Source organism: Myotis nattereri (assembly GCF_964212035.1).
Source record: "Myotis nattereri genome assembly, chromosome: 19".
Classification (NCBI taxonomy): domain Eukaryota; kingdom Metazoa; phylum Chordata; class Mammalia; order Chiroptera; family Vespertilionidae; genus Myotis; species Myotis nattereri.
The window spans coordinates 27,607,021-27,624,327 of NC_138095.1; the positions used below are offsets into that span (position 1 = coordinate 27,607,021).

Sequence of the window (17,307 nt, forward strand, 5' to 3'; positions counted from 1 at the left end):
TGAGAGGAAGCGAGTGGCCACAAGGGCCGGATGTTCGTGGACCTAAACCTGTCTCTGCACCCTCAGCTGCCATCTCAGGACACAGCCTCTCCGTCTCCCCACCGCCGCCCAGACCTCCCACCTTGGCGTCCACGGGACCCCCTGTCCCTGACCCCCCAGTGGCTGCAGTGACCTCCGCCGAGGTCTCCCAACCCCAGTGCCTTCTGCCCTGCAGCCCCAGCACCAGCCTTTAAACACAAAAACCCATGCGCATCACTTCCCAGAATCAGCCCATCCCTGGCCTCCCTCCGCGCAGATAACGAGACCCAAGCTCCTACCAGTCCCGGCACCTCCCTCCCCTTCACCCACCCCCTTGGCCCTCGCCGGCCTTTGGTGATCCCACCAGCTCACCGGCCCCAGGGCCTTTGCACTGCCAGCAGCCACTCCGCGTCCAAGAGTTCACCTAACCCTCAGGTCCTGCCCTGCCCTGATCCCCTGGCTCAAGTCACCCCTCCCTTTTCCTGCCATCACACCATTTGCCATCGCGACAGCACTTTCTAAAGTGAATGGCTGCACGGATTTAACGGTGAACACGCTGACATTTAACACACGGGAGAAGCCATCATTTTCGTGGAAAACTGTTGCTAAAAAATTGAAGTTCTAAGGACATCTACGCTGAACTTATGGGTACGCCTTTCGAACATAAAGTTGGCCGCATACTCGTTATGTGAGAAGTTTAAACTCCTCATCTCTGTGCTTTAAACTTAAGCTCCGTCATCTGTGACTTAGGACAGCTTCCCCGATCGCAGGCCTCAGGAAGCCCACCATTCTATTCGACTTAAACAGAGAAGGCACTCGCCAAATGCATACCCCACGGGCACCGGCAACTGTGTGGAGGCGGCCAGCGGAAGGGGAGGCGGAGGCAGGCGGAGGTGGGCAAAGGACGGGGAGGGGGGACGACGGCAATCATGTCAACATTAACCATTTTCAATTAAAAAAAAAAAAGATTTATTTAAGCCTGGCCGGTGTGGCTCAGTGGTTGAGTGTTGACCTATGAACCAGGAGGTCACGGTTCGATTCCCCGTCAGGGCCCAGGCCCGGGTTGCGGGCTCCATCTCCAGTGGGGGGCGTGCAGGAGGCAGCTGAGCGATGATTCTCTCTCATCGTTGATGTTTCTCTCTCTCTATCCCTCTCCCTTCCTCTCTCTGAAATGAATAAAGATGTTTTAGAATGATAATAAGTAAATACATATTTTTAAAGACGGATGCAGCGGCATCGGTGTCTTTCTCGCTAACATTGCTGTGTGGGCCCCTTTTGCTTTCGGCGTGGGGGTTTCTGCGGTGGCTTCTATCGCCCGAAAACACCCACGTTACTCGGTAAGCGATCGCCGGCTTCCAGCGATACATCGCGGGGAACATCTCAGCCCGGTGCTCGAGCGCCAGAACCCAGCCAGCGGGGACCACGCCCCAGCGCGAGGGTCCGAGTGTGCAGCCCCACGGATGTTCTCTTGTCTCTTTAACTCAGTTTGTCTCCACTGGCAGATGCAACAATTGAGGAGGGCACAGGGTCTCCATTCTGTTCAGAGTCCAATCCCCAGGGCCCAGGCCAGGCCTTGGCACAGGAGAGGTGCTCGATAACTGTGTGAATGACTGAATGAATGAGTGAATGAATGAATGAATGAGTGAATGAGTGACAGTTCCCAGCAGCCCCCCTCAGATGGGCACGCCCACCGGATTCCCGCTGTGACAGGCCCGGAGAGGACACTCGCACCCCATCACCTTCCGTCTGGGGTCCCCGCCCCCAGCCGTGGGCGCAGGGCCATGTGGGTCCCGGGTGACAACACGCGGTGACACTCCCGTTCACGCGTCCCGAGAACAAGCTGGCCCCGCCGCAGCCACGCCACCAACGCCTCGCTCCCACACGGAGACACAGAGCCACCAGCGCCCAGGACCGGCCCGGCGCCCCCAGGAGCCAGCTGAGCCCGCCAAGCGCGTGGGTGGCACCTGGCTGAGGCTGCTTGGCCCCTCGCATCCCCCGACGACAGGCCTCCTTGTGGGGACCCATCACTGGGCACCTGCAAAGCCTGGGGCCGAGACAGGTGCTCCCACTGCCCGCGCCCCAGATGCACCCGCTGTGCCGACCGCAGGACACGCCCACATACGCTCGGACTAGAACCAGAGCCCAAACCGCGGGGTCCTGCTCGCCCCGGGGCCGCCCCATCCTGCTGAGCCTGCTCTCCTGCGCCCCGCGGGGCCCTCCTGCTCGCACAGGGCGGGGCTATGCACGCAGCGCACAGCGTCCTCGCCCGCCCTCCCCGACCTGAGATCCATGTCCCTCTCCCCACCCCAGGCTGCTCGCACCCCATCCAGGTCCTGCCTGGCCCCCAATTCTGGCCCAAACTGCCCCCTTCTGCCCCTCCTCCTGTGCCCGGCCCTGGCTGGCAGCCCCGATGCGACCGAGAGCCCATGTCCCACCCACACCTGTGTGCCCGGCCCCCACGCGCCTGCACGCGGCCGGCGTACTCACATTTTGATGTTCTCATGGTACTGCCGGGTGTCGGAGGGCTGGTTGTACAGCGGCTGCGGAGGAAGGGAGAGGAGGCTCGTCAGGGCCGGCCAGGCGGCGGCCCCACCACAGCGCCCACAGCCAGCGCTCCCGGCCCGGCCCAGCGCCCGAGGCCCTGACACCTGGGAGCCGTCGGTCCGCTGGTGTGAGAACCGGCCGCCGGCAGGCGTGACAGGGACCACGGAGACCCAGCCTGCGGCGCCAACAGGAACAGACTGTGACCCTCGGGCACAGCGGTGGCACCATGACTTCCTGCCAAGGCACCGCGGCTACTCTGGGGGCACCGGGCTGTGCTGGCCCGAGCACCAGGGACAGGCACACCCGTCCCGGGGAGCCGGGATCGGCAATGACCTCCAACCGGGAAAACTGCCCAACTTCTCAGCATCCGAACCACGGAGAGCGCCACGACAGCCCCCCATGTCCCCCCACGGACGGGGACAAACCTGCCTCGCCAGGAACTGGCGAGGGTGCGGGGCCAGGGAGGCTGGCGCACGGCTCACGCACTTGTACCCAGGTAACAGGCTTCGGAGAGCCGTGAAGAAGCCTGTGTTACAGACTGAACGTGGGCCCGGCTGGCGTGGCTCAGTGGTTGAGCACCAACCTATGAACCAGGAGGTCAGGGTTCGATCCCCGGTCAGGGCACAGGCCCAGGTTGCAGGCTCCATCCCCAGTGTGGGGCGTGCAGGAGGCAGCCGATCAGTGATTCTCTCTCATCATTGATGTTTCTATCTCCCTTTCCCTCTCCTTTCCTCTCTGAAAGCAATAAATATGTATAGTAAAAAAAAAAATGTCTGCCCTGCGGCCCCCGCTCCTCCTGCAGCAGCAGAGACGCTGGGGCCCTGTGCACCCCCCGGCCCCTGAGATGTGGTGTCAGATGCCGGGACAGCACTCCTCCTCACAACGCCTGTTAGCAAGCTAAATGCCCGCCTCGTCGGAGGCTAAGATGAGGGCGTGTTTGCACCGGAGTACTATACAGCACTGAAAAAGGAACGGCCGGGCCCACGAGCAGCAACGAGTGCGCACAAGGGAAGAAGCAAGTGGCTGCAGGGTGTGCGACGGGTCGGGTCCGGAGTTCGGCGAGATGCTGGGCAGCCCCTCCGGACGGCAGCACCGCCGCCAGGAACTCGGGGCATGGCCTGGGGGCACAGCCTGGTCCGGCACACCCGGGCTGTGTCTCTGGGCGAGTCACTTACGCCATCTGGGCCCCTGGTTTTCGTCTACAAACAGGGCTGGACTCGCAGGGCTGTTGTGAAGATGCCAGGAGGCAGTACCTGGGCGTTCTCAGCCCAGCGCTTGGCAGAAATGCCCACGTATCCGTGTCCTTGTCACCATCAGGGGCAGCGACCGGATCACGGCAGCCATTCTCCCTGCCGCCCTGGGTCCGACCACACCCTGGCTTTGGCCAACGGGACAGAGAGAACTTCATGAAAGCAGAGGCTTGGAAGTGTGTGTCTGCATTTCTGCTTCCTCCCTAGGTCCATGTCAGCCGAGCCTGCCCACTGCCCAGCTGGCCACACACGTGAGCGAGCTGGGCCCACATCGACAGAAACGCTCAGCTGACTTCTCTCCTCACGGCAAACAGCTGACGGGGGTTGTCTCGAGCCACTGAATTTCGGGCTGTTTTGTTACACAGCAGCAGCTAACGAGCTCGGTTCTCATCCCATTTTACAGGTGGGAGAGCTGAGTCCCTGGGAGTTTAAAGCACTTGCCCACAGCTGGTGAGAGATGAACTAACACTAGAATCCCATCCCCCCCCCCTCGCTCTCTGCCTGTACCCCGTGTCCATCTGTGTCTCTGTGTCCCCTCCCCCCCCCTCTGTCTCTCTCACGGGCCCCACAGGCAGCAGGAACCGCAGGGCAGCCATGGGTGACTGTGGCAGAAGAACCAGGTACAGAGAGTGAGGACCCAGCAGGACGGGAAGGACGAGACCCAGAGTCCCGAGGCCTCGGGCAGGGCCCGGGGTGAGGGAAGAGGGCACACCAGGCTCGCCCTGGAACGTCTCCCTGGAGACGGAGCGCACACGCCTCCTGACACCCACAGACCTGATGACTGGCTGATGGGACCATTCACAGCAGCACAGCACAGGCCCCCCTGCAGGAGGCTGCACAGGCCAGCAGGGCCTCATCTGCCCAGAGACGGGTCCCAGGACAGTGGCCACCAGGCGGCCTCGGCCCCCACCGCCACAGCAACCGCAGGGCTCGGCTTGCCCTGCCTCTCCCTCCCTCACGGGTTTCCCCTCTGCTGGGGCCACACCTGGAGGGGACTCCCTCCCACAGACCCCGGAGCCAGGCTGGGCCCGGGTCTGGGTCTCCCCTCTCCATGCCTCCATTTCCTCGTCTAAAAATGGGGGCACAGCCCACCAAGGGGAGGGCAGGGGAGAGAGCGAGGAGAGGGTATCTGACGGGGGAGGCGTGTCTGACGGGGGAGGCGTGTCTGACGGGGGAGGCGTGTCTGATGGGGGAGGGTGTCTGACGGGGGAGGCGTGTCTGAGGGGGGAGGCGTGTCTGATGGGGGAGGGTGTCTGATGGGGGAGGCATGTCTGATGGGGGAGGGTGTCTGATGGGGGAGGGTGTCTGACGGGGGAGGCATGTCTGACGGAGGAGGCGTGTCTGACGGAGGAGGCGTGTCTGACGGGGGAGGGTGTCTGACGGGGGAGGGTGTCTGACGGGGGAGGGTGTCTGACGGAGGAGGCGTGTCTGATGGGGGAGGGTGTCTGACGGGGGAGGTGTGTCTGACGGAGGAGGCGTGTCTGACGGAGGAGGCGTGTATGATGGGGGAGGGTGTCTGACGGGGGAGGTGTGTCTGACGGAGGAGGCGTGTCTGATGGGGGAGGGTGTCTGATGGAGGAAGCGTGTCTGACGGCGACACTGATGGTGCAGCTCTGGGCAGAAGCGGGAGGCACGCCGTTATGACTCAGAAGGAAGAGCCGGGCTGGGGACCAGGCGGGGGTCCCCCTTCGGGCCGACTCCACCCAGAGGGGTGGGGGGCCAGAGAGCCCGCCAGCCCAGGTGGAGGAGCTGCGGGGGAATGAGGTGTCAGCCCTGGCCCTCACCCTGTGGGGACGCCATGGGCTTAAAATAGCTCCTCCAACAGGAAGGAAACCGGTGACTCAAAGCAGCGGGGCCGGCGCTGCCTGCGTGCAGCCTCCCGCCGCCCCTGCTCCAGCCAGGCCTCCCTCCCGGGGCTGGGGGCGCTGGGGGCACTGGGCGGGGTCCCCGCCACGTGCTCATTCCTCCTGGGCCCAGACACCCCTCCCTGAGAGCCCCCGCTGCAGCCGGGTGACACTGCAGGGAACCGATTCCCAGCGGTGTGGCCCGTGACCCCTGACCCTCCCAGCCCCGCCTCCTGGGAGGCACGGAGTGGCCCCTGCAGAGGGTGCCCTCTGACCTGCCTCCCCCCGGAGGGCACCTCCGGGCCTTGCGGTGACCAGCAGAGGCGGGGCCTGTCACAGCTACTTGGCCACACCCCCACGGGCTCAGCACACATCTCCTGCTGTGTGACCCCGGGCACGGCGCCGCCCTCTCTGTGCCTCATCTAGAACAGGAGCGGGGCCACTTCCACGGGGTCCGACACACGGCGTGTGCCCGTCCACGGGAGTCTCCTCCGCGGGCTCACTGAGGCCACCAAGCCACAGCCTGCCACGTCAGCGGGAAGCGGTCAGAGGCTCCAGGGACAGCCACGCGGCCACCTGACACCCCGCCCGCAGCGCCCAACACTACCAGCCTCGAGGGGCCTCCGCTTCGGGACCCCCCAAGCAGGGGTGACCCCACCCAGACTCTGAGCCCAGCGGCTCCTGTCCGGTCCCGGGCCGTTGCCTGCGTCCCCCCCCGCCCTGGCGTCCTCGGGCCCCAGACACGGTGCCCTCCGTTCACACCCCCACTCAGGAGGCCCGGGACTAAGTAGGTCAGGCCCGCTCTCATCCCACTGTCCTGTTGTAAGAAGGGGAAACTGAGGCAAGAGGCAGCTGACTGGTGGGGCTAGAAAATGGAGCAGCAAATTTGGACAACAGTCTGGCAGTTCCTCGAGGGGATACGCATAGAATTACCGGGTTCCAGTCATTCCTGTCCTGGGAAGACACCCACAAGGAAGGAAAACACACGCCCACATGGAAACGTGTGTTAACGTTCGCGGCCCCTGTGTTTATAATGGCCAAAAGCAGAGGCCTCCTGATGCCCGTCGATGGATGAAGGATACACTACACGTGGTCCTTCGGCCGGTGGAATATTACGCAGCCCTGAACAGGAGGGGAGCCCTGAGACCTGCTCCCGTGGGGTGACGCTCAGTGTCACAGGATGCGGAGTGAGCGGAGCAGGACACGAAAGGCCGCCTGGTGTGCAAGTCCGTGGATATGCGTGCCCAGAACAGATACACCCACAGGGACAGAAAGTGTGTGTGGATGGGGGGCAGGGGGAAGGGACGAGGAGGTTAGGCCATGCCAGTTGAGGGTAGAGAGTTCTTTCTGAGATGCTGAAATCCTCAGCGCGATGGCGGAGACGGCCGCGCGCATCTGTGAACGTGCTCAGCAATCGCTGAATTGCTCACTTTAAATGGGTGAATTGTATGGCGTGTGAATCACATCTTCATAAAGCTACCAACAAAAACGAAGTCGGAGCTGCTAGAGACATCCCAGGGAGGGGAACACGCCCCGGGCAGGTCCCCGGAGGGGCCCTGGGCCCTGCCCCGGAGCCGGGGGAGCCCCACCACCACCCGTGTGCCTCTGCCCTGAGAGAAGGGGGAGGGGAAGGAGCCGCGAAAGGCCAGGTGTTCTCCGGTGGCCCGAGGAACGACCCCCGGTTGGGGGGCAGCTGTCACCGCAGGACCAGCGCCGGGCAAACCGCTGAGGGGCCACTCCGCGCCCCCCTCCTCCATGTTCACCCTGCGGAGCCGAGCGCTCACCGGGCCCGGGGCTGGCTAAGGAGCCCGCACCACAAGCCTTTAACCTCACGGAGACCCCGACTCCCCACCCACAGCGAGAGCGCCCCGGCCTTCCCCAGGGCCACGCAGAAAGCACGGGTGGAGCTCAGGTTAAAACGAGGCTCCAGCCCCGCCGGCGGGGCTCAGGGGCTGAGCGTCAACCTGTGAACCGGGAGGTCCCAGTTCGGTTCCGGTCAGGGCACCTGCCCGGTTGCGGGCTCCATCCCCAGTGGGGGGCGTGCAGGGGGCAGCCGGTCCATGATCCTCTCTCATCATGGATGTTTCTCTCTCTCTCCCTCTCCCTTCCTCTCTGACATCAGTAAAAACATATATTTTTTAAAAATAGCTCATCCCCTCTATCCCGCAGGGGCACAGGTGCCACCATTGTTCCCATTTCGCAGACGAGGAGAGTGAGGCGCAGAGCAAGGAAGAGCCCGGCTCAGGGTCACACCGCGCCGAGGCGGCAGGTCTCGGGCTTGAACTCCGATCCCGCGGCCTCGAGCGCAGGCTTCCCACGCAGCTGGGCTCCCATGGGTCCATCTTCCTGTACCCTGAGCGGCAGGCGTGGGAGGCCGGCCGGAGCGCCACGGCTCTGCCCGCCCCCACGCGCCCGGCCCCCCAGGCTATCTGCCAGGCCTTATCAGAGGGTGTATTTCCTGCCTCGCGGGGGACAGGGCAGCGCTTGGCAATAGGAACTTCCTACCCCCCCACGCCCACCTGCCGCCCCCTCCTAGAGTCCTCCCCCCCCCCGCCCCCCATCCCGGGCTCACCAGCTCCACCTGGGGCCCCAGGCCTTCCAGGATCCGGTGTGCAGCTTCGGCCTTCTTCTGCAGAATGAGGAGAAGAGGAGGGATTAGACACACACGCACACACGCGCACACACACACTCACACGCAGAACAGATTATAAATAGCGGCCTCCGGGAACGGCAGGCAGCTGCCCAGCCCAGCGGGTGGGGGAGCCGTGCCCCCCTGCACCCCCTCCCCGGCTGGAACCGAACACACGGGGCCTCGACGCCTCCGCATCCCTGGCGAGCTCGCCAAGTTTCGCTTCTAACAAACGCACCCTGTTCTCCCGTGACGCCCCCTCCCAAGCCCCCAGGCCCGATGCCCCCGGGCCCAGGGGTGTGGGCACAGCTCCTCACCAGCCGGCCTCGAGGGCCAACCGAGGTGCCGTCCTGCACCCTGGAGGCGGGCGGGCTGGTGTCTACGGTTACCTCGGAGCTGGTGCGGCCGGGGAGGGGGAGGGTGAGGGCGGGATGGAGCTGCGGGGAGATACCCTTTCTAGGATTCTTGTATTTCACCATCACGTGATGGCTTCTGAGCGGCCTGGGGCCTCCCCGCCTCCCTCCCCTCTCACCGCCCAGGACTTATTAGGAAAACAGGAACATGTGGTGGAAAGGGCTGGTGGCCGTGAATTCAACAGGCTGGCCGGCTGGGCGGTGAAGGCGGGCATTGTGCCTCTGCCAGGCCCCCCAGGCCCCGCCTGGGACCACCAGGGGCAGCTCCGGGGAGGGCGCCAGGCCCACGGGGAGGGGGGAGGGGGGACAGAGGCTGTGGAAGCAGCTGCAGCAGGGTCTCCCGTCAGACCTGGGCCGTGATGGAAAGCGGGATGTCCACAGCGTGCACATGGAAGCCCTGAGCCCCCATGCCCCCCCATGAGCCAGGAAAAGGGGGGCTCCTAACTCACCAAACTCAGGGAGAGCATTTGGTTTGGGGTGTGGGCTGGGAGGACGGGCCAAGCACGTCACCATCGCCAGACCACACTGTCCCCCAGGGAGACCCCAATCCAGACCCACTAAACGGGGGTGACGGGAGCCCTCGGGAATGTGGCTGACATCAGAAGTGTGGCCCAGGCCCCCAGGTCCCCCTGGGAGGCGGGTGTGAGGGCCAGGCCCCCCATCTCCCCCTCCAGCCCCACCCCCACCCCTGAGCAAGCATGTGGGTGGCTAAAGCCGGCACCTAGAACGGCTCCTCCTAGAGCCTGGGTCCAGCCCACCCGGAAGAGCCATGCTCTCAGCCCCGCTCAAGCAGAGCCGACACCCCAAGACCAGCAGGCTCAGAGTGTGGCCGGGGCCAGACGATCGGGGGGTAGGCTGTTATGACAACGGCAGCCATTGCACTGAGCACCCTAGGAGCCAAGCGCCGAGCACACAGCACGCGATGCCAGCATTTCAATCACCCACAATGCGGGGCAGGTCCGACGCAGCCCCATTTCACAGATGATGAAACAGGCCCAGGAAGAAACCCTTCTGATCTCCAGGCTCCAAGGAGGGAGAAAGACAAGGGCTGGGTCCTGCCATCCAGGGGGACATCTCCCGTGCACCCCAACTGTCACCGCAGACCCCCTGCCCTGACTGCACCCTGAAGCAAGAAGAGGGTGGGTTGTGGGGTACTGATGGTGGGACATTCCTGAGCCCGGCCAAGTGAGGGACTAGGTGTGGGGTGTGGGGGCAGGGAGGACAGGGCTGCTCCGCAAACACGCCCCGAGCGCCCGCTCTCTACTGAGCACGAGGGCGAGATTCCGGACGAGACCGAGCGCGGCCTGCAAGGAGCCCAGGGAGGGACAGCTGGGCCGGCCCGATGGCAGGGCCGCCCGCTCAGGAAGAGAAGGGCGCGTGCGTGCGCTGTGCTGCGCAGCTAACGCGGGCCGGGAGCCACCCCCTCCGCAAAGGGAGCAGAAGGGAGATGTAAGCTGGGTTTTGAGGGATGAATAGGAGGCTGTGTGCCTTCACGGGGCTCTGTGGGGTCAGCAGCAACAAGATCCGGGGGTGATGCCAAGCACAGGTGGGGCAGGGCCAGCACAGCGAGGCCTGGAAAGGGACATAGCCCGCGGCGGGGCCTGGGTCTTGATCTGGGCCCAGCGCCCCCGGTGGGAGCTCCCGCAGCCTGGGGGTCGGGCTGGGGTCTCACTGGACAGGCTGCATTCCTTCTGCAGGGGACCCCAGGCCATGTGACCGGGCCTCCTGTTGGCTGTGCCTGGGGGTGCGCGAGACCTTAGCCTCCTGCAGGTACGCACCCGCCCCTGGGCCTACACGACCAAACACTGTGCCCACCCCTATAAAGGCACAGACACACACCCGTGTGCCACACAGCACCTCGTACACACACAACGCACACACGTACCCAAGTGGACACATGCACATGCATGAAGTATAAACACACAACCACACACGTGCTCTACGCATGCCGATCTGCAAGCACACACTGAGCCACCCACGTGCATTGGCAACGTCGCACAGACAGGCAGGCGCACCGATGCACACACAACCACAGGTGTGCCCAACGCGCTCTGACTCACACACAGACATTCGCCCGCATGCACACGCTCATCCACGGGTCCACTCGAACACATGTGCACACATCCGTGCACAGGTATGTAAGGGCACAGATGACCACGTCCTCTCCACTGGAAACATCCGTCTACCTTTCCCAGTGGTGCCCACGTCAGGCAGACCTAGCCCAAGCCCCGTCTCCTCCAGGAAGTCTGCCATGATTGCCCACTGCACTGAATTCCTACAGCAGTGGTTTTCAGCCTTCCTAATGCCGCGACCCTTTAGTACAGCTCCTCATGTTGTGGGGACCCCCAACCATAAAATTATTTTCGTTGCTACTTCATAACTGTAATGTTGCTACTGTTATGAATCGTCATGTAAATATCTGATATGCAGAATGTATTTTCATTGTTACAAATTGAACATCATTAAAGCATAGTGATTAATCACAAAAACAGTATGTGATTATATATGTGTTTTCCGATGGTCTTTTCCAACCCCAAAGGGGTCGCGACCCCCAGGTTGAGAACCGCTGCCCTACAGCGTCAGGAAGAGGCACACTGTCCCTCACACATCCTTCCCTACTGCCGTGTGTGTGTGTGTGTGTGTGTGTGTGTGTGTGTGTGTGTTATCCAAACTCAAAGCTGAGGTCCTCCCGCCCCCACACACGCCCCTTGAAGATCAAACAGGATCCCTGTGCCCTCCCCGAGCCTTCACCTGCGCTGTGACTCCCACTCGAATGCCCACCCACTGCTCCCACAAGCCTGGCCGCCCCGTGCTCCTGCCCGCAGCCTCCTGCTCGGCCGGCCGCCTGTGCACCTGCCCGGCCTCCACGCACGCACGCAGGGCCCGCCCGCCCGGGAGGCAGGAGCAGCCGGCTCAGCGGGCTCCCCGCCGCGCGCTGGCGCCGCGTCCGTCCGTGTGCCCCGAATGGATAATGAGCCGCAGTCCCATCTGCAGAGGAGCCAGGCGGGCCTGCCTGGCGGGGAAGCCGCCTTCTGCAGCCAGAGCGGCATTTAGAGACGGGCCTTCTCGCCAGCCGCTCCCAGGGAGCAGCGGGAAGGACGGGGGATTAAAATGCAATCCCACTGATCCCCGAGGGGCGGGAGTCCCGGCTGCTCCAGGCGGAGGAGGGGCCTCTGCCCTCCCAGCCTCCAGCCCCCAAGGCTAAGCTCAGACAGAGGGACGCTCCCCCGCAACCTCCACTGGGGACAGCCCCCCGAGCCAGAAGACTGTTTCAGGGGGCTGTCTCCCCTCCCTCCCCTCTGCCATCCCTCCAAATGTTTATCCAAGACTCAGTGAGCACCCACTCCATGCCCGGCACTGTCCCAGGTGCTGGGGACACAGCGAGGGAAAAGGGGAGACGCCCTCGCCCACACGGAGCTTCCGTTCCCCACACACAGAACAAACCTAAGCTACGAGTCGTGTCCAGAGGAACCGGGGGGAGAGGAGGGTGGGTTAAGGCCAGAAAATTAAGGCCAGAAAGAGGAGAAACAGCGCTTGATGGGTTTGCAGGATTCAGCAGAAGGTCAACAGGGGCTGAAACGGAGTCACTGGAGCGAAGAGCTGGGGGAGAGCGAGCCCAGTGGGGCAAAGAGCTGTGGCAGAGGGCACGGCCCGGGCAAAGGCCCCAGGCAGGAGCGCGCCTGCCTGTTCCGGGAAGAATGCGGTGGGGGCGGGGGGGGGGGGGCGACGGGGGACGGGGCGGGCACGGGGGCCTGGGGGTGGTAGACTGGGCAGAGAGAGGGGCAGACGAATGGGAGGACAGAAAGGGGACAGAGGACAAGGAAGGAGGAGCAAAATCCCTCAGGTCACCGCGTGCCCACGGGCGGGGGAGTTGTGGGTACGAGTCTGTCTCCCCCACCAGAAAGAATGCGCGTGGGCTGGGGCCGAGGTCACTGCCGTGTCCGCGGTGCCTGGAGCAGGAGCAGGCACTGAGCAGGCATCCCATTACACGGCTGCCGAATGAATGAATGAATGAATGAATGAATGAATGAATGAATGAAGTGTGTGCCATGCACCCCGCTCACCTGAACAAGAGTAACAATACAGCCGGCACGGGGTGCCAGGCACAGTCCCAGGGCACTAAGCCACGAAGGCATAACTCCATCCACCGTGCAAGGCAGGTGCTATAATTATCCTCGTTTCGCAGGTGAAAACGAGTCACAGGCTGACCTCATTTGCCTACGGACGCCGAGCCAGGGAGCGGCAGAGATGGCATCTGAACCCAGACATCTGGCTAAAGCACATGCCGCCCCCCTTAGCTCTCCCACTGTTATGATTATTATGTGTTCCCTCGGGTGTGGGGCCAGGGTGTGGGGTGGGTGACCAGCCACACAAGGCCCCGCACATAGCTCCCAGGTCCCAGGAGGCTCAGTCACATCCCGCAGCTATTGCTGCTTCAAGAGGCAGAGGCATAGCCAACTAGTTGATCCAGTTGTTTCCTGCCTGCAGTTACAGCCATAGGCATCAGTCATGTGTTCCCAGGCTACAGAGTAGACATCCGGGTCCCAGGACACCCCCTCCGACCTCCAAGCATGGATCCAGCAGCATGTCCCATGGCAGAGACAGCTGGGAAGGGAGGTCAGGAGCCCTGGGCAGGACCGAAAGGGGAGGAGGCCCGAGCAGGAAGGAGAGGTCCCCCGTCTGTCACACTCCACTGTGTTACGTCAGATAAAGAAAAAGTCCCTCTCTGGGCCTGTGTCCTTCCTCATCTGTAACACAGAGAGGGAACTCACCTCCCCCAGGCCCCGAGCACATCTGGAAAGAGTCAGTGGTAAATCACTGATGCTGGGCTCTCGGTGGTATGATTGGGATGACGGGGAGCTCACTACCTCACCAGACACCAGGTTCCCCGAGGATCAGCCTCTGGAGACATTCTGCTCTGGGTCCCTGGAGCTTCTTCCCAAGACTGAGCCCCCTACATAGACCCAGCGGCTGCTCCCAGGGGTCCCTAGGGGCCCCCACAGGCTGCTATAGATCCTGTGTCCACCCATCCCGAGGCCCCGTCCAGGGCTGAATGTCAGCAGAGGCCAGTGCTGACCCATCAGGCCCTGGGGTCTGAGGGACCACGGGTTCTAGTCCCACGTCCACCACTTCGCGGCTGTGTGACTTCGGACAAGTCACTCACCCTCTCTGGGCCTCCGTCCCTCCTAGGATGACTATGTAAAAAACCTGGCCCATCGCCTGGAAAGGAGGGGCTATTCCATGTATGCTTGCTGTTATTGAGAATAATAATAATAATAATAATATTATGGCCGTCTTCTGCGTTACAGGAATTCCTTCTGCTTGGATGCCTAAGTGACTGCCCATCCCCCCACCGATCAGCTGGCCCCGGACGCTCTCCTGCAAAGACCTGACGCCCACGTTTTTCACGCTGCATCCCACAGGCCGACCCGGCCCCACCAGCGCCACGTCTGAGCATCTGAGCGTTGCAGCCACCCCAAGATGGATCTCTGCCGGCCCCCCTTTCCCTCCCACTCACAAGCCCAGGCCTCCGCGTGTGTGCACGGGGGGGGCGGGGGGGGTCACAGCTGGGAACCCCGAGGCTCAGGGAGAGAGAGGCCCAGGGAGAGAGCCGGGCCCCTCCAGCTCAGAGCGCGCAGGGGCAGGTGGGCGGACGCGGATGCCCACACCTACCCGGTTCTCGTCGTAGATGATCTGCACGAGGCTGCGATGCTTCGACTCGATGGGCGGCGGCGACACGGGCTTCTCAGGCTCGGGCGGCTTGGCGGCCTCCTCCTCCAGCTGTTGCTGTGGGAAGGAGAGCGCGGTGGTGAGCGCGCCCGGCGGGCGGAAGGAGAGGCAGGCGGAGCGGCGGCCCGGGCTGGTGGCCGCGCACAGGAAGTCAGGCTGCTAACCATTTCCTCTGAGTCACCCGCGGGGACTCCGAGCCCTGCAGGGGCCCCGGCAACCCGGCAGGGACGGAAGGGTCCACCCGGGGCCCGGCTCCAGCCTGCGGGCTCTGCAGCCGGCGGCCTGGGCGTCCCCCCTCCACCGCCCTGGGGACCCAGCAGCGAGCTGAGCATCCGCAAGCAGCGTCACCCTGCGGACCTCACTTTTCCCTTCTGTAAAATGGGCTGAACCCTGTGCCTCCCGGAGAGGGCTGCCGGGAGGAAAGGATGAGCGAGGGCGCACGCAGCACTGCCCGGGGCTCGCCAAGAGCCAGCTGCCATTGCCCTCTCGCTTCCCCACAGGAACCGGCGTCCCCCGGAGCTGTGTGGACTCCGGAGCCGGACTGTGGAGCCTGGAGCCCCCCCCTCCTCCGACGCCCTTGCTGTGCCACCTTCTCTGAGCCTCCCCTTCCTCGTTGGGAACACGGCGGTGATCAAAGGTGCTACCCGAGACTCTGCAAAGCACTCGACACCCGGCAAGTAGCTCTCCATCATCGCCTCCTGCCCCCCGGTCTTCACACTGGCCCCCCTCCGAACGCCATCGAGCCCTCCCCGTCACGCGGCCGTCCAGCACAGAAGCCGGGCGCCCAGGTGGGCGCACATCTCAGCTCGTTCGAATTAAACTACGCTGCACGCTCAGGTCTCAGCCGCGCACAGTAGGACGACGGCACAGACGTCCCCGCCGTCCCAGAAAGCTCCACGGCACCGCACGGAACAGCACCCTCGTCCGATAAACCTCAAGGACACAAAACGAGCCGGCACGCAGCCCGTGCGCAGCCCACACCCACAGCCACGGCGTCCCCGTCCCCGTCCCCGTCGCGGCCGCTGGGCCCGGGCCAGAGCCGCCGCCACAGCCCGGCCGGCGCCCCACCTGCTTCTTCTTCAGCTTGGAGATCTGCTGCTCCACCATGGTGATCTCGCGGTCCACGCGGTCCATGCTCTGGATCAGCTCCTCCTTGGAGAGCCGCGGCGGCACCAGCTCCAGCTCGGGGTCGGCGTGCGGGGGGCTGGGAGGGGACACCGGCTCCAGCTTGCCCGCCAGGCTGCGCTCCTGTGGCCGAGAGGAAACGGGCACGGGGTCAGCACGGGGGCAGCAGGGGGACCCCCCCCCCCCGTCGATGTTTTTGGCTTCGCTGAGCACGGGGGTCTCTGTTGCGACCGCTCAGCTCTGACGTTGTGTGAGGGAAGCAGCCACAGATGCGACGTAAACAAACGGACGTGGCTCTGTGCCAATCAAACTTTATTCACAGAAGCAGGCACCCCCGAGGTCCCGGCCCTGGCTGCAGGCCCCAGCACACGTCCCCGGCCTGTCCCAGGGCGGCTCACCGGCCCTGCCTTCGCCCTCCCTGGTCCCCCTGCCAGCCGGGCCCCTCCCGCTCATTCTGCACAGGGCACAGCCTTCCTGCCCTCCCACGGCGCCTCCTCCCACGGCTCCCCCTCCCCCTCCCCCTCCCCAACACTCACTCCTCCGTCTTGTCCTCCCACCAGACCCACCTCCTCGAGAACAGGCTCCAAGACCCCCGACCTCCGCCCCCAGGGCCTGGCCCCGGCTGACCCTGTACAAACACCCATTCGCGATGCTCAGTCTGAACCCGCCAGTGACAGAACATCCCCTCTGGTGCAAACGGAGAAAACGCTAAGAATGGGACGCACCGCCCTGGCCGGCACGGCCCAGTGGTTAGTGTTGGCCTGCACACCAAAGGGCCTCGGGTTCAAGTCCCGGTCAAGGGCACACACCTGGGTTACAGGTTCGATCCCCAGTCCCGGTCGGGGAGTGTGCGGGAGGCAACCGATCCGTGTGTCTCTCTCACATCGATGTTTCTCTCTTACTCTCCCCCCGCCCCCCTTCCATTCTCTCAAAAAAATAAATGGGGAAAATATCCTTGGGTGAGGATTAACAACAAAATATTCCATTGGCCTCTTTAATTTGCCAGTATTTTTCTGCTTTTTCTTCACTGAGCATTACACTTTGTGTAATAAAGTTGTTTTTAAAAACCAGTTAAACAAACAAGGAAACCCTTCGCTGTGTTAGCCCCACTCCATCCCACCAACTCAAGTTTATTAGCGTTCACCTTTAAGGCCCTTGGTCCCCTCGGGCCCCTTCCAGCCCCGTGACCTCAAGCAGATCACGCACCGCCCCTGCCTCAGTTTCCTCATCTGCGCAATGGGGCCATTCCCACCTTCCAGCCGGTGAGGAGGCTTGAGTGAGCTCACACGTGCAGAGCGCTCAGCTCAGAGCCGTGCGCGTTGTATGCGCTGCATGAGCCCTGGCTGGATGGCCCGACCCCGAGGCCCAGGCTCCAGACCTGGCAGTGAGGGGGACCCAGCCCCCGCTCAGCCCCCGCCCAGCGCCATCCTCAAGGCCAAGCAGCAGCTGCAGGCAGGGGAGGCCCGGAGGAGCTCCAGGCTGCGCCTCCCCGCCCCCACGGCAGCTGCTCAGAAGACAGAAGACACATTATTCCCAGGGACAACTGCAGCCACAGCGGCTGCCAACTGCCTCCCCTCCTGCCCCTGGGACACGGGGACGGCGGGCACCTGACTCCCTCCAGCACCAACCACACCGGCAGCGGCTCGTGGGTTCCAGCCCCCGGGAGCCTTCGCACGACTCGTGCCCTCTGCCCTGTGCTCCACTGCGCACCTCCACGCCGGCTGGAACCAGACCCGCAGGGCCCCTGGACCGGG

At 63.7% G+C, this 17,307-nt stretch overlaps 1 protein-coding gene across 1 annotated transcript in view; it reads right to left on the reverse strand.

Moving 5' to 3' along the window:
* NCOR2 (nuclear receptor corepressor 2) overlaps positions 1–17,307 on the reverse strand; it is a 135,374-nt gene that overhangs the window by 72,012 nt on the left and 46,055 nt on the right. Inside the window, exons 5-8 of the mRNA XM_081113870.1 lie at positions 15,497–15,676; positions 14,372–14,485; positions 8,229–8,285; positions 2,506–2,558 (exon numbers count right to left, since the gene is read on the reverse strand). Of these exons, the coding sequence (XP_080969996.1) occupies positions 2,506–2,558; positions 8,229–8,285; positions 14,372–14,485; positions 15,497–15,676 (404 nt within the window). The remainder of the gene's footprint in view (positions 1–2,505; positions 2,559–8,228; positions 8,286–14,371; positions 14,486–15,496; positions 15,677–17,307) is intronic.